A 24,427-nucleotide genomic window follows, 5' to 3' on the forward strand; every position below is an offset into this window, starting at 1 on the left:
ACACCACATACACACACGCACACACCCCAAGAAGCAGCCCGTGACAGCTGACTAACTCCCAGGTACCTATTTACTGCTAGGTAACAGGGGCATAGGGTGAAAGAAACTGCCAATCGTTTCTCGCCGGCGCCCGGGATTGAATCCGGGACCACAGGATCACGTCTCAAGCGTGCTGTCCGCTCGGACGGCCGGCTCCCTGTGTGTGTGTGTGTTTACTCACCTAATTGTGCTTGCGGGGGTTAAGCTCTGGCTCTTTGGTCCCGCCTCTCAACCGTCAATCAACAGGTGTACAGGTTCCTGAGCCCATTGGGCTCTATCATATCTACACTTGAAACTGTGTATGGAGTCAGCCTCCACCACATCACTTCCTAATGCATTCCATTTGTCAACCACTCTGACGCTAAAAAAAGTTCTTTCTAATATCTCTGAGGCTCATTTGGGCACTCAGTTTCCAGCTGTGTCCCCTAGTGTGTGTCCCCCTTGTGTTAAATAACCTGTCTCTATCTACCCTGCCGATTCCCATGAGAATCTTGTATGTGGTGATCATGTCCCCCCTAACTCTTCTGTCTTCCAACGAAGGGAGGTTTAATTCCCGTAGTCTGTGTATGTGTGTATGTGTGTGTGTGTGTGTGTGTGTGTGTGTGTGTGTGTGTGTGTGTGTGTGTGTGTGTGTGTGTGTGTGTGTGTGTGTGTACTCACCTAGTTGTACTCACCTAGTTGTACTCACCTAGTTGTGCTTGCGGGGGTTGAGCTCTGGCTCTTTGGTCCCGCCTCTCAACCGTCAATCAACAGGTGTACAGGTTTCTGAGCCTATTGGGCTCTATCATATCTACACTTGAAACTGTGAATGGAGTCTGCCTCCACCACATTGCTTCCTAATGCATTCCATTTGTCAACCACTCTGACACTAAAAAAGTTCGTTCTAATATCTCTGTGGCTCATTTGGGCACTCAGTTTCCATCTGTGTCCCCTAGTGCGTGTGCCCCTTGTGTTAAATAGCCTGTCTTTATCAACCCTGTAAATTCCCTTGAGAATCTTGAATGTGGTGATCATGTCCCCACTAACTCTTCTGTCTTCCAACGAAGTGAGGTTCAATTCCCGTAGTCTCTCCTCGTAGCTCATACCTCTCAGCTCGGGTATTAGTCTGGTGGCAAACCTTTGAACCTTTTCCAGTTTAGTCTTATGCTTGACTAGATATGGACTCCATGCTGGAGCCGCATACTCCAGCATTGGTCTGACATATGTGGTATATAATGTTCTGAAAGATTCCTTACACAAGTTTCTAAAGGCCGTTCTTACGTTAGCCAATCTGGCATATGCTGCTGATGTTATCCTCTTGATATGAGCTTCAGGGGACAGGTCTGGCGTGATATCAACCCCCAGGTCTTTCTCTCTCTCTGACTCTTGAAGTATTTCATCTCCCAAGTGATACCTTGTATCTGGTCTCCTGCTTCCTACCCCTATCTTCATTACATTACATTTGCTTGGGTTAAACTCTAACATCCATTTGTTCGACCATTCCTGCAGCTTGTCCAGTCTTCTTGAAGCCTCAAGCTGTCCTCCTCTGTCTTAATCCTTCTCATAATTTTGGCGTCGTCAGCAAATATTGAGAGGAATAAGTCTATACCCCCTGGGAGATCATTTACGTATATCAGAAACAGGATAGGTCCAAGCACAGAGCCCTGTGGGACTCCAATGGTGATTTCACGCCATTCTGAGGTCTCACCCCTCACTATAACTCTCTGCTTCCTATTGCTTAGGTACTCCCTTATCCACTGGAGCGCCCTGCCAGTTACTCCTGCCTGTTTCTCCAGCTTATGCATCAACCTTTTATGGGGTACTGTGTCAAAGGCTTTCCGACAGTCCAAAAAAATGCAGTCCGCCCGTCCTTCTCTTCCTTGCTTAATCTTTGTCACCTGATCATAGAATTCTATCAAGCCTGTAAGGCAAGATTTACCCTCCCTGAACCCATGTTGATGGGTTGTCACGAAGTCTCTTCTCTCCAGATGTGTTACTAGGTTTTTTCTCACAATCTTCTCCATCACCTTGCATGGTATACATGTTAAGGACACTGGCCTGTAGTTCAGTGCCTCTTGTCTGTCACCCTTTTTAAATATTGGTACTACATTAGCAGTCTTCCATACTTCTGGTAGGTCTCCCGTTTCCAGTGACCTACTATACACTATGGAGAGTGGCAAGCAAAGTGCTCTTGCACACTCTTTCAATACCCATGGTGAGATTCCATCCGGCCCTACAGCTTTTCTCACATCCAGCTCCAATAGATGCTTCTTGACCTCATCTCTTGTAATTTCGAACCTTTCTAACGTCACCTGGTTTCTGCCACCTCTCCTAGCGTCTTGACTTCTCCCTGTTCTATTGTAAAGACCTCCTGGAACCTTTTGTTGAGTTCTTCACACACCTCTTTGTCATTCTCTGTGTACCTGTCCTCGCCCACCCTAAGTTTCATCACCTGTTCCTTCACTGTTGTCTTCCTCCTGATGTGACTGTGTAGTAGCTTTGGTTCGGTCTTGGCTTTATTAGCTATATCATTTTCTAACCTTTTCTCAGCTGCTCTTCTCACACTTACATACTCGTTTCTGGTTCTCTGGTATCTCTCTCTACTTTCTGGTGTTCTGTTATTACAGAAGTTCCGCCATGCCCTTTTGTTCAGCTCCTTTGCTTTCATACATTCCCTATTAAGGGAATGTATGAAAGGTGAAGGGTGGGGGTTTCAGGGAAGGGGGGACAGGTAGGGTGTGGGTTAAGGAGATAGGTGGGACATGGAGGATATGGGGTGAGGGGGGGGGGAGGAGAGATAGGGAGGGTATGGGATGAAGGGGGAGGGGGACAGGGGGGGGGGGAAGCTGGGAGGGGGGACATGATGATAATGGGGAAGGGATGACAGGGTAAAAATGGGGTTGGGGGGGGGGGAGGGAGGGTTGGGTGTTGGCAGGTAGGGTGAAGGGAAGGGAGGGTTTCCATGCAGAGGGGGGTGGTGGTGTTGCCCCCCCCCCCCCTCTGGTGTTGCTGGGATGCTGGTTTTGGGTTCGCCTCTTGTCTCTGGGACTGTTGTGTTGGGGGCTGTGATTTCCTGGTTTGCTCCTCCCTCCCTGCGCTTCCTCCTTGCCTCTGCTGCCCTGGCTCTCTCCTCCTTCGTCCTGTCCCTCTGCAGGAATACTTTCTTGTATCCCTCCACATGCTGCAGTCGACTCTTCCTTTCGAGAATATCCTCCTTCGTGGTTTCGTTTGTAAACACCACCTTTAGAAGTCGGTTTCTGTCCTTGTTATACCAGCCCAACCTGAAAACCTTCTCAATGTTTCGTTCAGCCCCTTCCATCTGTAACCCCTTCAGTAGCCCATGTACTGCCTCTCTATCCTTGTTATTCCATTCTTGCCTGTTGGAACCTACCTGTTCTTTGATGCCTACAACTACCACTGATCTTTTTCTCTCCAGCAGCTGAGTGGTGCACCTTGGTGCTTCCTGTGACGTAGCTGCTTGCATCGCTACCTCCCTCACTGTGTCCATAGCTTCTGAGCTCTTTTTCAGTATGTCCGCAAATGTTTCAGGTACAGAGGCATTTCCTTCCAATGTAACATTCCCACCTTCCCTTTGGATGATAATCTGATGCTCGGTCTCTTTATTTTTTTCTGTGAGGGATTTGATCTCCTCCCTTAATCAACAACTGTAATCAACAACTGTAATCAACTGTAATCAACATATACATATATTACAGTTAAGAATGATGTTAATGGGAAACAAGGAATGTAAACACAGTCTACGATGTTTACCGTAGACTGTGTTACCTAATATTGATTTGTCAAAAATATTTTGACAAATCAATAGATTTTGTTTATTTAAAATTTGAAAGCAAATTTTTACAGTTCAGCTTTTAATTATTTATATTTTGACCTTTCATTTTTAATGAGAATGTTATTAAGGCTGGAATCAACAGTTTATTTTTACTGTTAAAACCTGTTCAACTTTAGCATAGAAATTTCACCTGCAGGAAGAGGTAGTGAACTATCAGGGGAAAGTGCCAAGCCATTACGACTATATAGCCCTGGGAAGGGGTCAGGATATAAGTATTTGGGATGGGATGGGGGGTAAGGAATGGTGCCCCAGCCACTTGGACGGCCGGGGATTGAACGCCGACCTGTATGAAGCGAGATCGTCGCTCTACCGCCCAGCCCAAGTGGCAGGAGGTATTAATGTTTTTCAAGGGTGCTCGAGCACTTTAGTGATGTTTTAGTAAAGGTCGAACTTGTTATGTTCCCTCAGAGACCCAAAGACGTATGACCCGTCAGAGAGGAGCCAAGCGGAACATCTTCAGATGCTAGTGCCCTCCGCCAGAGTGGTGAAGGCCCTCAATGTTCTTTCTGCATACACGCTCTCCAGTGGAGTGCGAGGCAGCAAAGAGGTGAGTCACTTTCTCCAGTGGAGTGGGAGGCAGCTAAGAGGTGAGTCACTCTCTTTCCAGCAGAGTGGGAGGCAATAAAGAGGTGAATCACTCTCTGCAGAGGACTGCGAGGCAGCAAAAAGGTGAGTCATTCGTTGCAGAGGAGTGCGAGGCAGCAAAGAGGTGAGTCATTCTCTGAAGAGGAGTGCGAGGCAACAAAGAGGTGAGTCATTCTCTGCAGAAGAGTGCAAGGCAGCAAAGAGGTGGGTCATTCTCTCCAGAGGATGGCGAGGCAGCAAAATGATGAGTCACCCTCTCCAGCGTAGTGCGAGGCAGCAAAGAGGTGAGTCTCTGCATGTGAGGCATAGAGGTGACAACATAACAGCTCTGGGCAAGTGGTGAGGCGGATATATGTATAAAAACTCTGTGTTACAGGAAGCCTACTGTTTTGCACGACATAATTTATCTGAACAAAACATGCCATGCGTAGCTTGTCACTCTACAGTTACAGTTACATTACTTGAGCAGTTTCCTGCCCGGAGTAAATACATATCAGTTTGTATCGAGAGTGGGCTTTACCACGTAATGAAAAGTCTCTAGGCCGAGAATATTTTACACTTAACATTAAAGGAAACTTCAGATGGCCTGGTAACCCGTACTCGGCTGTAACTTTTAATGGTTTACAATACTCTAACATATATTTGTTTTCCCCATACTCGAGACTATCCAGATGAACCAATTCCATTATCCTGCCTGGAAATATATTCCATATATAAACTGCCACATTTCCAAAGTGTACCTAGAACAACAGTTATAAAGTGTGTAAGAAAATCAAAACAAACTATAAGGTGCATATAGTACAACATGAATTCTGAAATTTTATCAGATATGTCAACCATAGACTGGGTGGAAAGATTGCTCCTTATACGAATTAGTAAAGCAATTAACTGATGATAAATAATGCGCGGCATTTTACATATGTATTTTGTCTGAGTACTTACTGAAAAATAAAATATTATACCTTCGTCTTGAAAATTTTTAAGGTAATGCAAAGGAGTTTGATATATTAAAAGCGAGGATGTTATTTAATAAATACTTAAAATTAAGGCCATGTCCCCACTGCCATACGAAGGCTTTGCCAGCGTTATTCATGAATGTAGTGATCCTTGACTTTTATCTGTAATAAATCATTAGAGTCGAGCACAGCACCGGATTCCCGGAGACTTGTGGATGTGTAACTGATCTTCAACCCATCATTGCTCGTGATGTTCATCACACTCTGAGTCATTAGTTGGTAATGCGAAACACTGAAACTCCCGTGAGGTAAACTGGGCAACGATACACCTCGGTTTACCAGAAGCCTCGGGCTTCTGGTAAACCCCCGCCATCTTAGGAGTACTAGCTGAGCACCCATGCGTGCTCAGCTATTAGTAATATACTATAGGAGCAAGAAGACTACTAACTTGTTCATGAGAAAACTATCCTGACACCAGACTAATCTCATTATAAGAGAAAAATGTCAATTATGCCCTCACATGCCAAATTGGGGAGTGTTAGCCCAACAAACTCAATATATAGGCAAAACAACAACATCCCTTAAGTGGGGCCTTAAAAATGCACAAACTGCAAGGCCCTATCAAGGTAGATGAAGTCTCTACATAACTAGATCATCGCCAGAGATATCCTGACAAATAACACCAAAATAATCGACATATACAACAACAATAGCAGACGGGACATTGGCGAGGCCCTATACATTAAGCAAACCAAGCCAAGTATCAACAGTCAACTAACACTAAATTACACTCTGCCATCATCGAGAACCCGACGAAACATTCAAGATATTGTCCAAGCCACCATTGAAACAGGAGATTGTTCAGTTACAGTAGGAGTAATGTCCCATAAGTGAGGGGCTTCGCCATTACCTCATCCCTGGCAATATATCCAGCAGCAATAACACTTATAACCTTACAGGCTATTCATGCCCGTGCCACCTCGTGGGTGGTTTAACCTTCATCAATCAATGAATCACTTATAACACACTGTGCATCTATATCCGCCACCAAGATGGCGATGTTGAAACAAAAGTCTAAAATAAGTGTTTTACTGGAACTTCTTTTCGACGGTTCATAAAACGGAGGAAAGTGTCCTGAAAGATATTATTAATAAGAACGTTATCCCCACAGACAAAAACTAGAAGATACAATTTACAATTTTCTACAAAAACAAGAAAACGGCCAACCTACTCATGAAGAACTCTCCAGACACCAAACAGAACGCCTTGAAAGAAATGTCGTCTATGCCTTCACAGGCCCACTTGGGGATTGTCAGCCCCTAAGATCTCAGTATACATGCAAGACAACAACGTCTCTTTCTAGGCGATTAACAATGTACAAACAACAGGGTATATAAACTCCTCACACAACCAGACCATCGCCAGAGAAATCTTAATAAGCAACTCAGACATTATCGATAGATACAGCAACAGCAGGAGACTCGACATCAGCGAGGCTCTACACGTCAAAAAATCAACACCAGCAATCAACTGCCAATTAACATATAATTACATTCTACCGACTTCAAGCCCCCGAACCAACACAGAAGCAAGAAGAGAAAATACGCAATGTACCCATTGATTCGTGTTCTGACTATGTAAAATAATCTTTACTCATTGATTTGTGTCATATCACCTCACCCAAAAACAAATATAAGCATGAAACGAAGTACATATAATTTGTCTTTGAAAATGTAAGAAGTCTCGTAAGAAATGCTTCTAGTGTCAGACCATAAATACAATACGAAAATAAACTTTGGAGAGTAAAGTTTTTAATTAAATTACCCTCGACAGTGAAGAAAAACGTATTAAATATTGAGAAGGTTCGTGTTAGAATCGTTATACTTACCCTTTCGATCATATTCAACAACATATGTTTACAAGAAAGACTGCTAAATATATACTAATTCATATATATATATATATATATATATATATATATATATATATATATATATATATATATATATATATATATATATATATATATATATATATATATATTAGTATATTTTGGTAGCAGTCTTTCCTGTAGACATATATTATTAAATATGACCGAAAAAGTAAGATTAATAATTCTAATACGAATTTTCTCAATATTTCTTATATTTCTTTTCACTGTTGATGGTAACTGAAAAATTAATTCTCCAAAATTAATTTTAATTTCTAGTCTGACGCGACACTTGAACGCGTTTTGTGATAACTTATTACTTTTTCAAAGACTTTAGTTTACACACACACAACTATAACTTAACAGAGTCAGAGTTTAAACAGCTTCGATTTTATACCTGCATTTGGGTGAGGTGATACGACACTAAGGAAACGAACATAGGAATGTGCCTAAATGCCAACAGCGACTGCCCAGACAGGTACAAGACGAGTGTTGTTAACGCATATGTCGACCGTGCTCTCAGCCACAGCTCAGAATGGAAGCAAGTCGACGAAGAACTCTGTAGGGTAAGGCAGGTCCTAGTCAACAACGGCTTCTCCAATGGTTTCGTCGAAGACATCATAAGAAGGAAAGTGAAACGCCATTCAACCTCTGAAGTGACAACTAACACAACACCTATACCCCCTATTAGACTATTTTACAGGAACTTCTTTTCCACAGCTCATAAAACGGAGGAAAGGGTCCAGAAAGATATTGTTAATAGAAACGTTATCCCTACAGACAAAAATCAGAGGATACAACTGACGATTTACTATAAAACCAGAAAAACGGCCAGCCTACTCATGAGAAACTCTCCAGACACAAAGCAGAACGCTTTAAAAGAGACCAACGTCGTCTATGCCTTCAAATGCCCTCTTGGGGACTGTAAGCTCCAAAAAACCCAGTATATAGGCAAGACAACAACATCTCTTTCTAGGCGTTTAACGATGCATAAGCAACAGGGCTCTATTAAGGAACATATAATCTCTTCCCACAACCAAACCATATATATATATGTCGTACCTAGTAGCCAGAACGCACTTCTCAGCCTACAATGCAAGGCCCGATTTGCCTAATAAGCCAAGTTTTCATGAATTAATTGTTTTTCGACTACCTAACCTACCTAACCTAACCTAACCTATCTTTTTCGGCTACCTAACCTAACCTAACCTATAAAGATAGGTTAGGTTAGGTTAGGTAGGGTTGGTTAGGTTCGGTCATATATCTACGTTAATTTTAACTGCAATAAAAAAAATTGACCTCTTACATAATGAAATGGGTAGCTTTATCATTTGATAAGAAAAAAATTAGAGAAAATATATTAATTCTGGAAAACTTGGCTTATTAGGCAAATCGGGCCTTGCAAGGTAAGCCGAGAAGTGCGTTCTGGCTACTAGGTACGACATATATATATATATATATATATATATATATATATATATATATATATATATATATATATATATATATATATATATATATATATATGTCGTACCTAGTAGCCAGAACTCACTTCTCAGCCTACTATTCAAGGCCCGATTTGCCTAATAAGCCAAGTTTTCCTGAATTAATATATTTACTATAATTTTTTTCTTATGAAATGATAAAGCAACCCTTTTCTCTATGTATGAGGTCAATTTTTTTTATTGGAGTTAAAATTAACGTAGATATATGACCGAACCTAACCAACCCTACCTAACCTAACCTAACCTATATTTATAGGTAAGGTTAGGTTAGGTAGCCAAAAAAAGCTAGGTTAGGTTAGGTTAGGTAGGTTAGGTAGACGAAAAAACATTAATTCATGAAAACTTGGCTTATTAGGCAAATCGGGCCTTGAATAGTAGGCTGAGAAGTGCGTTCTGGCTATTAGGTACGACATATATATATATATATATATATATATATATATATATATATATATATATATATATATATATATATATATATATATATATATATATGTATATATATATATATATATATATATATATATATATATATATATATATATATATATACATATATATATATATATATATATATATATATATATATATATATATATATATATATATATATATATATATATATATATATATATATATATATGCGAACAAGCCTGAATGGTCCCCAGGACTATATGCGAATGAAAACTCACACCCCAGAAGTGACTCGAACCCATACTCCCAGAAGCAACGCAACTGGTAACTACAGGGCGCCTTAATCCCCTTAATTTGACGGCCGTGATGGTCAAGCGGATTAAGGCGCCCTGTAGTTACCAGTTGCGTTGCTTCTGGGAGTATGGGTTCGAGTCACTTCTGGGGTGTGAGTTTTCATTCATATATATATATATATATATATATATATATATATATATATATATATATATATATATATATATATATATATATATATATATATATATATATATATATATATATGTCGTACCTAGTAGCCAGAACTCACTTCTCAGCCTACTATGCAAGGCCCGATTTGCCTAATAAGCCAAGTTTTCATGAATTAATGTTTTTTCGTCTACCTAACCTAGCTTTTTTTGGCTACCTAACCTAACCTTACATATATATATAGGTTAGGTTAGGTTAGGTAGGGTTGGTTAGGTTCGGTCATATATCTACGTTAATTTTAACTCCAATAAAAAAAAATTGACCTCATACATAGTGAAAAGGGTAGCTTTATCATTTCATAAGAAAAAAATTATAGTAAATATATTAATTCAGGAAAACTTGGCTTATTAGGCAAATCGGGCCTTGAATAGTAGGCTGAGAAGTGAGTTCTGGCTACTAGGTACGACATATATATATATATATATATATATATATATATATATGTCGTACCTAGTAGCCAGAATTCATTTCTCAGCCTACTATTCAAGGCCCGATTTGCCTAATAAGCCAAGTTTTCCTGAATTAATATATTTACTATAATTTTTTTCTTATGAAATGATAAAGCAACCCTTTCCTCTATGTATGAGGTCAATTTTTTTTATTGGAGTTAAAATTAACGTAGATATATGACCGAACCTAACTAACCCTACCTAACCTAACCTAACCTATATTTATAGGTAAGGTTAGGTTAGGTAGCCAAAAAAAGCTAGGTTAGGTTAGGTTAGGTAGGTTAGGTAGACGAAAAAACATTAATTCATGAAAACTTGGCTTATTAGGCAAATCGGGCCTTGAATAGTAGGCTGAGAAGTGCGTTCTGGCTATTAGGTACGACATATATATATATATATATATATATATATATATATATATATATATATATATCGTACCTAGTAGCCAGAATGCACTTCTCGGCCTACTATGCAAAGCCCGATTTGCCAAATAAGGCAAGTTTTCCTGAATAAATATATTTTTTCTTATGTTTTTCTTATGAAATGATAAAGCTACCCATTTGATTATGTATAAGGTCAATTTTTTTTATTGGAGTTAAAATTAACGTAGATATATGACCGAACCTAACCAACCCTACCTAACCTAACCTAACCCTTCTTTATAGGTTAGGTTAGGTTAGGTAGCCGAAAAAGTTAGGTTAGGTTAGGTTAGGTAGGTTAGGTAGTCGAAAAACAATTAATTCATGAAAACTTCGCTTATTAGGCAAATTGGGCCTTGCATAGTAGGCTGAGAAGTGCGTTCTGGCTACTAGGTACGACATATATACATATATATATATATATATATATATATATATATATATATATATATAATATATATATATATATATATATATATATATATATATATATATATGTATATATGTCGTACCTAGTAGCCAGAACGCACTTCTCAGCCTATTATGCAAGGCACGATTTGCCTAATAAGCCAAGCTTTCCTGAATTAATATATTTTCTCAATTTTTTTTCTTATGAAATGATAAAGCTACCCATTTCATTATGTATGAGGTCAATTTTTTTTTATTGGAGTTAAAGTCAACGTAGATATATGACCGAACCTAACCAACCCTACCTAACCTAACCTAACCTATCTTTACAGGTTAGGTTAGGTTATGTAGCCGAAAAAGTTAGGTTAGGTTAGGTTAGGTAGGTTAGGTAGCCGAAAAAAAATTTATTCATGAAAACTTGGCTTATTAGGCAAATCGTGCCTTGCATAGTAGGCTGAGAAGTGCGTTCAGGCTACTAGGTACGACATATATATATATATATATATATATATATATATATATATATATATATATATATATATATATATATATATATATATATATATATATATATATATGTCGTACCTAATAGCCAGAACGCACTTCTCAGCCTACTATTCAAGGCCCGATTTGCCTAATAAGCCAAGTTTTCATGAATTAATGTTTTTTCGTCTACCTAACCTACCTAACCTAACCTAACCTAGCTTTCTTTGGCTACCTAACCTAACCTTACCTATAAATATAGGTTAGGTTAGGTTAGGTAGGGTTGGTTAGGTTCGGTCATATATCTACGTTAATTTTAACTCCAATAAAAAAAAAATGACCTCATACATAGAGAAAAGGGTTGCTTTATCATTTCATAAGAAAAAAATTATAGTAAATATATTAAATCAGGAAAACTTGGCTTATTAGGCAAATCGGGCCTTGAATAGTAGGCTGAGAAGTGAGTTCTGGCTACTAGGTACGACATATATATATATATATATATATATATATATATATTAAATATGACCGAAAAAGTAGGATTAATAATTATAACACGAATTTTCTCAATCTTTCGTACATTACGCTTCACTATTGGAGGTAAATCAAAAATCACTTCTCCAAAATTCATTTTTATTTCTAGTCTGACGCGACACGGGCGCGTTTCGTAAAACTTATTACATTTTCAAAGACTTCACAAATACACAACTGATTAGAACTTACGTATCTCTGATTTTATATCTACATTTGAGTGAGGTGGGAGGGGTGATGTGGCATTAACACAAGACAGAACAAGAGGGGATAATAATAGGGTATTAAAAGTATCAACACAAGACAGAACAGAAACAATGGGTAATTGAATAGAAGTGTTTGTAGAAAGCCTATTGGTTCATATTTCTTGATGCTTCTATATTGGAGCGGAGTCTTGAGGTGGGTAGAATATAGTTGTGCAATAATTGGCTGTTGATTGCTGGTGTTGACTTCTTGATGTGTAGTGCCTCGCAAACGTCAAGCCGCCTGCTATCGCTGTATCTATCGATGATTTCTGTGTTGTTTACTAGGATTTCTCTGGCGATGGTTTGGTTATGGGAAGAGATTATATGTTCCTTAATGGAGCCCTGTTGCTTATGCATCGTTAAACGCCTAGAAAGAGATGTTGTTGTCTTGCCTATATACTGGGTTTTTTGGAGCTTACAGTCCCCAAGTGGGCATTTGAAGGCATAGACGACGTTAGTCTCTTTTAAAGCGTTCTGTTTTGTGTCTGGAGAGTTTCTCATGAGTAGGCTGGCCGTTTTTCTGGTTTTATAGTAAATCGTCAGTTGTATCCTCTGATTTTTGTCTGTAGGGATAACGTTTCTATTAACAATATCTTTCAGGACCCTTTCCTCCGTTTTATGAGCTGTGGAAAAGAAGTACCTGTAAAATAGTCTAATAGGGGGTATAGGTGTTGTGTTAGTTGTCTCTTCAGAGGTTGCATGGCTTTTCACTTTCCTTCTTATGATGTCTTCGATGAAACCATTGGAGAAGCCGTTATTGACTAGGACCTGCCTTACCCTACAGAGTTCTTCGTCGACTTGCTTCCATTCTGAGCTGTGGCTGAGAGCACGGTCGACGTATGCGTTAACAACACTCCTCTTGTACCTGTCAGGGCAGTCGCTGTTGGCATTTAGGCACATTCCTATGTTTGTTTCCTTAGTGTAGACTGCAGTGTGGAAACCTCCGCCCTTTTCCATGACTGTTACATCTAGAAAAGGCAGCTTCCCATCCTTTTCCGTCTCGTAAGTGAAACGCAGCACGGAACTCTGCTCAAATGCCTCCTTCAGCTCCTGCAGATGTCTGACATCAGGTTCCTGTGTAAAAATGTCGTCAACATACCTGCAGTATATGGCCGGTTTCAAGTTCATGTCGACTAAGACTTTTTGCTCGATGGTACCCATGTAGAAGTTTGCAAACAGGACACCTAGGGGAGAACCCATGGCGACCCCATCTACTTGCTTATACTATGTGCCCATCCGGGCTCAAGAAGGGTGCCTCTTTAGTACAAGCTTGGAGTAGTTTCCTCCACACAACATCTCTTTCTAGGCGTTTAACGATGCATAAGCAACAGGGCTCCATTAAGGAACATATAATCTCTTCCCATAACCAAACCATCGCCAGAGAAATCCTAGTAAACAACACAGAAATCATCGATAGATACAGCGATAGCAGGCGGCTTGACGTTTGCGAGGCACTACACATCAAGAAGTCAACACCATCAATCAACAGCCAATTATTGCACAACTATATTCTACCCACCTCAAGACTCCGCTCCAATATAGAAGCATCAAGAAATATGAACCAATAGGCTTTCTACAAACACTTCTATTCAATACCCATTGTTTCTGTTCTGTCTTGTGTTGATACTTTTAATACCCTATTAATATCCCCTCTTCTTCTGTCTTGTGTTAATGCCACATCACCCCTCCCACCTCACTCAAATGTAGATATAAAATCAGAGATACGTAAGTTCTAATCAGTTGTGTATTTGTGAAGTCTTTGAAAATGTAATAAGTTTTACGAAACGCGCTCGTGTCGCGTCAGACTAGAAATAAAAATGAATTTTGGAGAAGTGATTTTTGATTTACCTCCAACAGTGAAGCGTAATGTACGAAAGATTGAGAAAATTCGTGTTAGAATTATTAATCTTACTTTTTCGGTCTAATTTAATAATATGTCTACAGGAAAGACTGCTACCAAAATATACTAATATATATATATATATATATATATATATATATATATATATATATATATATATATATATATATATATATATGTCGTACCTAGTAGCCAGAACGCACTTCTCAGCCTACTATACAAGGCCCGATTTGCCTAATAAGCCAAGTTTTCATGAAATAATTGTTTTTTCGACTACCTAACCTACCTAACCTAACCTAACCTAACTTTTTCGGCTACCTAACCTAACCTAACCTATAAAGATAGGTTAGGTTAGGTTAGGTAGGGTTGGATAGGTTCGGTCATATATCTACGTTAATTTTAATTCCAATTAAAAAAAATTGACCTCATACATAATGAAATGGGTAGCTTTATCATTTCATAAGAAAAAAATTAGAGAAAATTTATTAATTCAGGAAAACTTGGCTTATTAGGCAAATCGGGCCTTGCATAGTAGGCAGAGAAGTGCGTTCTGGCTACTAGGTACGACATATATATATATATATATATATATATATATATATATATATATATATATATATATATATATATATATATATGTCGTACCTAGTAGCCAGAATGCGCTTTTTGGCCTAGTATGCAAGGCCCGATTTGCCTAATAAGCCAAGTTTTCATGAATTAATGTTTTTTCGTCTACCTAACCTACCTAACCTAACCTAACCTAGCTTTTTTTGGCTACCTAACCGAACCTTACCTATAAATATAGGTTAGGTTAGGTTAGGTAGGGTTGGTTAGGTTCGGTCATATATCTACGTTAATTTTAACTCCAATAAAAAAAAATTGACCTCATACATAGAGAAAAGGGTTGCTTTATCATTTCATAAGAAAAAAATTATAGTAAATATATTAATTCAGGAAAACTTGGCTTATTAGGCAAATCGGGCCTTGAATAGTAGGCTGAGAAGTGAGTTCTGGCTACTAGGTACGACATATATATATATATATATATATATATATATATATATATATGTCGTACCTAGTAGCCAGAACGCACTTCTCAGCCTACTATGCAAGGCCCGATTTGCCTAATAAGCCAAGATTTCATGAATTAATTGTTTTACGACTACCTAACCTACCTAACCTAACCTAACTTTTTCGGCTACCTAACCTAGCCTAACCTATAAAGATAGGTTAGGTTAGGTTAGGTAGGGTTGGTTAGGTTCGGTCATATATCTACGTTAATCTTAACTCCAATAAAAAAAAAATTGACCTCATACATAATGAAATGGGTAGCTTTATCATTTCATAAGAAAAAAAATAGAGAAAATATATAAATTCAGGATAACTTGGCTTATTAGGCAAATCGGGCCTTGCATAGTAGGCCGAGAAGTGCATTCTGGCTACTAGGTACGACATATATATATATATATATATATATATATATATATATTTATATATATATATATATATATATATATATATATATATATATGTCGTACCTAGTAGCCAGAACTCACTTTTTGGCCTACTATTCAAGGCCCGATTTGCCTAATAAGCCAAGTTTTCCTGAATTAATATATTTTCTCTAATTTTTTTCCTATGAAATGATAAAGCTACCCATTTCTTTATATATGAGGTCAATTTTTTTTTATTGAAGTTAAAATTAACGTAGATATATGACCGAACCTAACCAACCCTACCTAACCTAACCTAACCTATCTTTATAGGTTAGGTTAGGTTATGTAGCCAAAAAAGATAGGTTAGGTTAGGTTAGGTAGGTTAGGTAGTCAAAAAATAATTAATTCATGAAAACTTGGCTTATTAGGCAAATTCGGCCTTGCATAGTAGGCTGAGAAGTGAGTTCTGGCTACTAGGTACGACATATATATATATATATATATATATATATATATATATATATATATATATGTCGTACCTAGTAGCCAGAACGCACTTCTCAGCCTACTATGCGAGGCCCGATTTGCCTAATAAGCCAAGTTTTCCTGAATTAATATATTTTCTCTAATTTTTTTCTTATGAAATGATAAAGCTACCCATTTCATTATGTATGAGGTCAATTTTTTTTTATTGGAGTTAAAATTAATGTAGATATATGACCGAACCTAACCAACCCTACCTAACCTAACCTAACCTATCTTTATAGGTTAGGTTAGGTTAGGTAGCCGAAAAAGTTAGGTTAGGTTAGGTAGGTTAGGTAGTCGAAAAACAATTAATTCATGAAAACTAGGCTTATTAGGCAAATTGGGCCTTGCATAGTAGGCTGACAAGTGCATTCTGGCTACTAGGTACGACATATATATATATATATATATATATATATATATATATATATATATATATATATATATATGTGTGTGTGTGTGTGTATATCACGAAAATAAACACGTGATTAAGAATGTGACAATGTCAGACCACGGAGGAAAAATGAAACAGGAAATTTCCTTAAGTACTTTCGTATATTAAATACATCTTCAGAAGGACCTTCTGAAGATGTATTTAATATATGAAAGTACTTAAGGAATTTTCCTGTTTCATTTTTCCTCCGTGGTCTGACATTGTCATATATATATATATATATATATATATATATATATATATATATATATATATATATATATATATATATATATATATATATATATATATATATATATATATATATATATATATATATATATATATATATACACACAACTTTAGAACACTTTCCTACCAGGAGACTCGAACCCTAGCCAGCACAGAAGCCTTCCAGCAACTGGCATAACAGGTACGCCTTAACCCACTCCACCACCTGCTTAGACCCTTAAAAGAGATGGTAATTTCGGAGTATTTATACACTCCAAAGACAACCATCTCCCAAGAGCACTAGAGCAAGTGAGGGGTCATTTTTTACGTTTTTTCATCAAGTCCCTGTTAATATGGGAGAACACTGTGTCTATGCTTGAGGCACAACTCTCCTAAACACGAGAGTGAAGTATACAACACTGTTGTATTGAGTTGAGAGTGTTGTATATATTATTATTTATATATATGTTATTTATATATATATATATACATATATATATATATATATATATATATATATATATATATATATATATATATATATATATATATATATATATATATATATATATATATATATTTCGAATGTATGTTGGCTTGGCTCTAGCATGTTCGAGAGAGTTTATGAAATATCTGTTTCCAATAATGCCAGGAGTGATGTATGTATCACGACTTCCCCATACTTGTGTACAGTCACTGGCTGAGTGGTTACATCAGTGGACTGCCAGGGGCATGGAGAACCTGGACATTGACCTGGCTCGAATCCTTCAGGGGGGTCAAGGTTTTTTGGATTCGATATATATCCAAAAATATATATTTTTGGATATATATAGAACGATGGATGCAGTGTACGTTTTCCCTCTGTATCGCCACGCTGAGGTACTGGAATAGAAAGCTGGTTACTCTAGGGTCTCTTGTTATTTCAGTTAACTTAGAACCCAGATCCTTAAAAAAAACTAGTGGCCCTTTTACCCTCCAGGCACCAAACGTCTCCTAGGCAATGGGGACAAAATTGTAGTGGTGGTCATGTGCATTTATAGGACTTTTCTGCTTCCATGTTAGTGCCAACACCACCTAGATGTGCAGCACCAAAGTCCACTTAGGTGCTAGCCAAGGTTGAACCAAACGCGTAATCCCTCGCCAACTGACTACCGTTCTTCCATGAGTTCACTGTGACCTGGTCTGGACGACCTACAGGCTTGACTGAGTTGCAGAGAATTAGGTAATGGGGCTCTCTCTGCTGGACAACCAGCTGTGGAAAGCTCCTCTTAATGTCTCTTACTTCACTGTGTCTTGAGTGCTATCACCCGGTACTTTGGCATAGCAGGCCATGCTTACCGTACCTCTCAGTCACTGCTTAGGTATAAATACACCTATATTCGTTGTGGATTGGGACAGCAAAGCTGATAACCACTGCGGTTCGTCGGGCCTGCGGTGTGAAATGAGTGCCAGTTGCTGACATTGAGGGCGCTAATAAGAAGTCACCTGCATTTGGATCCGATATAGCTCCATGTCTAGTAGTATCATGTGGTGTTGTTGCAGTTTATAGGCGTGTTGCATCCACTACATCTACAATGGGGCCCTCCCATCACTTTGCTAGTACTCACCTAATTGTGCTTGCGGGGGTTGAGCTTTGGCTCTTTGGTCCCGCCTCTCAACTGTCAATCAACTGGTGTACAGATTCCTGAGCCTACTGGGCTCTATCATATCTACATTTCAAACTGTATATGGAGTCAGCCTTCACCACATCACTTCCTAGTGCATTCCATTTATTAACTACTCTAACACTGAAAAAAATCGTTCTAACGTCTCTGTAGCTCATCTGGGTACTAAGTTTCCACCTGTGTCCCCTTGTTCGTGTCCCACCCGTGCTGAAGAGCTTGTCTTTGTCCACCCTGTCAATTCCCCTGAGAATTTTGTAGGTGGTTATCATGTCTTCCCTTACTCCTCTGTTTTCCAGTGATGTGAGGTTCAGCTCCTTTAGCCTTTCCTCGTAGCTCATTCCTCTCAGTTCCGGGACGAGCCTGGTGGCATACCGCTGAATCTTCTCTAACTTTGTCTTGTGTTTAACTACTCTAACTTTGTCTTGTGTTTAACTAGGTATGGACTCCAGGCTGGAGCTGGATACTCCAGGATTGGTCTTACATATGTGGTATACAGGGTTCTGTATACAGGATCAGGGTTAGTGGGTTTAGAAGGTAGCAGTTGAGGTGATGGTTCTGGAAGAGAGACCCATTTGGTGGTGTGGTGTATGAAACTGGGATCGTGAATCCCTAAATATTGACCTATGCAATCTGGAAGGATTTTCATCACCAGGTTGTCAGTGGCCACTAACGAGGACAGGAATGCTGGTTGAGCAATATGTGTTGCTGTGCGAACACCGATGCCCCCGAGTATGACAGAGAGGGAAGTTTCTTTCCACTGAATATCATTGAGAGAAAGGTTAAGGACTTTTTCTAACAATGATTTCAACAAGCTATCATTCTCCTCTATCCTTTAGACTATTGAAAGATGGTGAACATCTAAGAAAGTACATCAGTCTGAGGAGGGACAAGCATCTGGTGACAAGTTTAAGTGCAACGTGAGCATCATTGTCTTCAGTCCTCTCATCCATCCTCTTCAGGTCAGTGCTCTTACCAAGGACTTCGTCGATGGCCTTCTCTCCTAGAGGAGCTCCTAGGAGTGTGCTGTCCTCAGGTTTAGTTCTACGGATATCAGGCAAAACACCTTTTATTCGATCAATAATGTGCTGGTTAGTGGAAGTTATTTCGTAATCGGAAGAGTTCAGGGTGAAGCCTAGACGTGCTCCTTGCTCCTGAATTATTCTTATGTCCTCCAAGAGGGAGTCCATGGAACCACCTAGAATATAATCGACCAAGAACCAAATGTTGAGTCTCTGGACAGGTTTTCATTGATTTCTTTAATGACTAGACAGGAAAAAAGGAGCGAGTCACCCCTGTTAGACACTTTCTTGTGAGTCCGTATTCCCGAATAGTTGCTTCAGATCCTTGCTGTAACAAGAGAGTACAAATGGGTAGACGGAAGGGAAAAAACGATGAACAGCTTGGAGTACTGCATTCCTTCTTACCAGGTTTAAAGCAATTTTGAAATTTAGTTTGATCATGGTCTTTTCTTCTGTAATAATGGCAATGAAATCTCTAACTGTGTGTGCCTCTGCCTAACACCCTTGGGAAATGCAAAACCCGAGCTTTAACATGCTGATTTAACTTCAGCATGTCTGCTGCTGCCTGGCTAACTGTTCTAGCAGTAGCATTAGCGCGAGGCACGAGGAGTGAATTGCCCACAGCTATTGATCTGATTCCTCTATCCTTTTTCCTCAGGGCACAGAGGGAAGCACCAAAAACAGAAAGGCCGTATGGTCTCTGGTATGTTGCCAGTCAAACATGTGCTGGTGAGACTATTTAGTTCCACCAAAAGACCCTGTGTAATGTGTCCTAGAGTGCAGTGTTGAGTATTTGTGTGATGTGGTTGGGTCTTAGTCCAGTGAACTCAACTTCTGATCCTGGTGGGGAGGATAAAGCTGTTTTATGGACCACGGTTTCGACCATACACAGGGGTTCTGCTCTGGTTACACCGACTGATGGAACACTGTCGTCACGTGTGGCTCTGGGTGGGTGTTTGTCTCTCAGGGCTTGTGCTCTATCAGCATTTCTGGTGGCAACTGTGTCCTCGCAGGTGATGCCGTGTATTGCCCCATACAGTGTTGCCATCTTCTATTTTTCATGCTTATTGTTGCTCTCATTTTGGATGCCTCGGTTGCTTTTTGTTACCTCTCCTGTGGTGGGTGTTTCTGGCATGAGAAAGAAGGGGCACCTGAGTGTGCTCTCTGAGAAAACTAGCTATGGCTTTAATGACTGAGAAAGCTAGTGTTTTGTCTCGCTTTTCAAGGACCGCTAGGTATATGTTACCAAACAGTAGGAGGCTGTGTCATACTTTAGTTGTTCCAGAAAAGTCACAGACCTTTTCCAGGAGTTTGGAGAGTTTGGCTGCTGTATGGGGGCGGGCGGCTTCTGGGATGTATTGCAAGGTTCCACCCGATGTCACTCTGATGGTTTCTAATAGGGTTTCTCGAAATGAGGCTGTGGAAGGCGTTTTCTCGGACAGCTGATGTGGGCTGTTGATTGATACTCTCTTTTAGTGGGCGCAACCAACCCAGACATTGGGTTCCATTACAGGTATGTTTACGCACACCCCCGTTATTCTTGAGATACCACACCCTGTCACACACTTGTGCCTTGTCTGCTACTGATTGATGGCTCCTCATAGTTATCTTGAGATGATTTTGGGGCTTTAGTGTCCCCGCGGCCCGATCGTCGACCAGGCCTCCACCCCCAGAAAGCAGCCCGTGACAGCTGACTAACACCCAAGTACCTATTTTACTGCTAGGTAACAGGGGCATAGGGTGAAAGAAACTCTGCCCATTGTTTCTCGCCGGCGCCTGGGATCGAACCCAGGACCACAGCGTGCTGTCCGCTCGGCCGACCGGCTCCCCCTCTCGGCCGACCGGCTCCCCCTCTCGACCGACCGGCTCCCCCTCTCCTGAAGGGGGAGCCGGTTGTCTCCTCCCCCTCATTCCCCCTAGCTGAAAGAAGCCTGGATCTATGTTGTAATCTATGATATTGGCGGGGGCTGGGCGGGCGTTGAGAGGGAGGGTGGACATAGGTGGTGGCTGGAGTGACAGTCAGCTGGCCGTGATAATCACCACTCGGATAAGAGCGTATTCCTCTTTCTTGGGACAGAGACACAAAATATTGACACAATAAGATATATATACAAACACACACACACACACGCCACCCTGTGGAGTCCCACAGCGTTCAGTCCTTGGACCTAAACTGTTTCTGATATATGAAAATGATCTCCCAGAGGGTATAAAACCGTTCCTCTCATTGTTTACTCATGATGTAAAAATTATGAGGAGGATTAAGACAGGATGATAGTATGAGGCTACAAGATTAACTAGACAAACGGAATGAATTGTCCAACAAACGGCTGCTAAAGTTCAACGTGAGTAAATGTAAGGTAGTGAAACTAGGTGGTGTCATAGTGTGACATGAAACTAGCCTCCATAGTGTCAGGAGGCAAGACACAGGACACCGTATGGGATATAAAGTCCTTCAGTGAAACGGACAGGGATAAATATCTAGTAGTTGATATCATGCCAAACCTGTCTCCTGAAGCCTACATAAAAAGAATAACATCTGTGGCATATGCAAGGTTGGCAAACATCAGAACTGCCTTCAGGAACCTATGTAAAGAATTATTCAAAACTTTGTATACTACGTATGTAAGACCAATCCTAGAGTATGCGCCCTCAACATGGAGCCAGTATCTTGTCAAGCACAAGACGGAGCAAGAAAAGGTTCAGAAGTATGCCATTAGGCTAGTCCCAAAACTAAGAAGCAAGAGGTACGAGGAAAGGCTGCGTGAAATGCGCCTTACGTCGCTAGAAGACAAGAGAGCTCGGAGAGACATGATCACTAGCTACAAAATTCGCCTAGGAACTGACAGGGCAGATAAACATAAACTGTTTAACACGGGTGGAACGCGAACAAGGGAACACAGGTGGAAACTGAGAACCCAAATGAGCCACAGAGACGTTAGAAAGAACTTTTTCAGTGTCAGAGTAGTTAACAGATGGAATGCATTAGGCAATGATGTGGTGGAGACAGACTCCATACACAGTTACATATGAAGATATGATAGAGCCCTGTAGGCTCAGAAATCTGTACACCAGTAGCACAACTAGGTGAGTACACATGCATCTCACACACTCACACTCACACACACACACACACACACACACACACACACACACACACACACACACACACACACACACACACACACACACACACACACACACACACACACACACACACACACACAAACGCACAAACACACAGGGGCCTGGTAGCCTGGTGGATAGCGCGCATAACTCCGATTCCTGCATCAGGAATCTGTGGCGCAGGTTCGATTCCCGCACCAGTCAGAAACAAATGGGCAAAGTTTCTTTCACCCTGAATCCTCCTGTTACCTAGCAGTAAATAGGTTCCTGGGAGTTAGTCAGCTGTCACTGGCTTTTTCCTGGTGTACTCACCTAGTTGTACTCACCTAGTTGTGCTTGCTGGGGTTGTGCTTTGGCTCTTTCGTCCCGCCTCTCAACCATCAATCAACAGGTGTACAGGTTCCTGAGCCTATTGGGCTCTATCATATCTACACTTGAAACTGTGTATGGAGTCAGCCTCCACCACAGTGCTTCCTAATGCATTCCATCTGTCAACCACTCTGACACTAAAAAAGTTCTTTCTAATATCTCTGTGGCTCATTTGGGCACTCAGTTTCCACCTGTGTCCCCTAGTGCGTGTGCCCCTTGTGTTAAATAGCCTGTCTTTATCAACCCGGTCGATTCCCTTGAGAATCTTGAATGTAGTGATCATGTCCCCCCTAACTTCTGTCATCCAACGAAGTGAGGTTCAATTCCCGTAGTCTCTCCTCGTAGCTCATACCTCTCAGCTCGGGTACTAGTCTGGTGGCAAACCTTTGAACCTTTTCCAGTTTAGTCTTATGCTTGACTAGATATGGACTCCATGCTGGAGCCGCATACTCCAGGATTGGTCTGACATATGTGGTATATAATGTTCTGAAAGATTCCTTACTCAAGTTTCTAAAGGCCGTTCTTATGTTAGCCAACCTGGCATATGCTGCTGATGTTATCCTCTTGATATGAGCTTCAGGGGACAGGTCTGGCGTGATATCAACCCCCCAGGTCTTTCTCTCTCTCTGACTCGTGAAGTATTTCATCTCCCAAGTGATACCTTGTATCTGGTCTCCTGCTTCCAACCCCTATCTTCATTACATTACATTTGCTTGGGTTAAAGTCTAATATCCATTTGTTCGACCATTCCTGCAGCTTGTCCAGTCTTCTTGAAGCCTCAAACTGTCCTCCTCTGTCTTAATCCTTCTCATAATTTTGGCGTCGTCAGCAAACATTGAGAGGAATGAGTCTATACCCTCTGGGAGATCATTTACGTATATCAGAAACAGGATAGGTCCAAGCACAGAGCCCTGTGGGACTCCACTGGTGACTTCACGCCATTCTGAGGTCTCACCCCTCACCTATAACTCTCTGCTTCCTATTGCTTAGGTACTCCCTTATCCACTGGAGCGCCCTACCAGTTACTCCTGCCTGTTTCTCCAGCTTATGCATCAACCTTTTATGGGATACTGTGTCAAAGGCTTTCCGACAGTCCAAAAAAATGCAGTCCGCCCATCCTTCTCTTTCTTGCTTTAATCTTTGTCACCTGATCATAGAATGCTATCAAGCCTGTAAGGCAAGATTTACCCTCCCTGAACCCATGTTGATGGGTTGTCACGAAGTCTCTTCTCTCCAGATGTGTTACTAGGTTTTTTTCTCACAATCTTCTCCATCACCCTGCATGGTATGTGTGTGTGTGTGTGTGTGTGTGTGTGTGTGTGTGTGTGTGTGTGTGTGTGTGTGTGTGTGTGTGTGTGTGTGTGGTGTGGAAAAAAAGTAGTTAGTAAACAGTTGATTGACAGTTGAGAGGCGGGCCGAAAGAGCAAAGCTCAACCCCCGCA

The 24,427-nt window shown here is 40.3% G+C and overlaps 1 protein-coding gene across 4 annotated transcripts in view; it reads left to right on the forward strand.

Annotated features, from left to right (window-relative positions):
• LOC123748174 (metalloreductase STEAP4-like) overlaps window positions 1-24,427 on the forward strand; it is a 293,870-nt gene that overhangs the window by 154,126 nt on the left and 115,317 nt on the right. For all 4 annotated transcript variants that reach the window (XM_069324221.1, XM_069324217.1, XM_069324222.1 and 1 more), the window contains one exon: window positions 4,280-4,418. In XM_069324221.1, the coding sequence (XP_069180322.1) occupies window positions 4,280-4,418 (139 nt within the window). The remainder of the gene's footprint in view (window positions 1-4,279; window positions 4,419-24,427) is intronic.

Source organism: Procambarus clarkii, chromosome 2 (genome assembly GCF_040958095.1).
Source record: "Procambarus clarkii isolate CNS0578487 chromosome 2, FALCON_Pclarkii_2.0, whole genome shotgun sequence".
In the NCBI taxonomy this organism is placed as follows: Eukaryota; Metazoa; Arthropoda; class Malacostraca; order Decapoda; family Cambaridae; genus Procambarus; species Procambarus clarkii.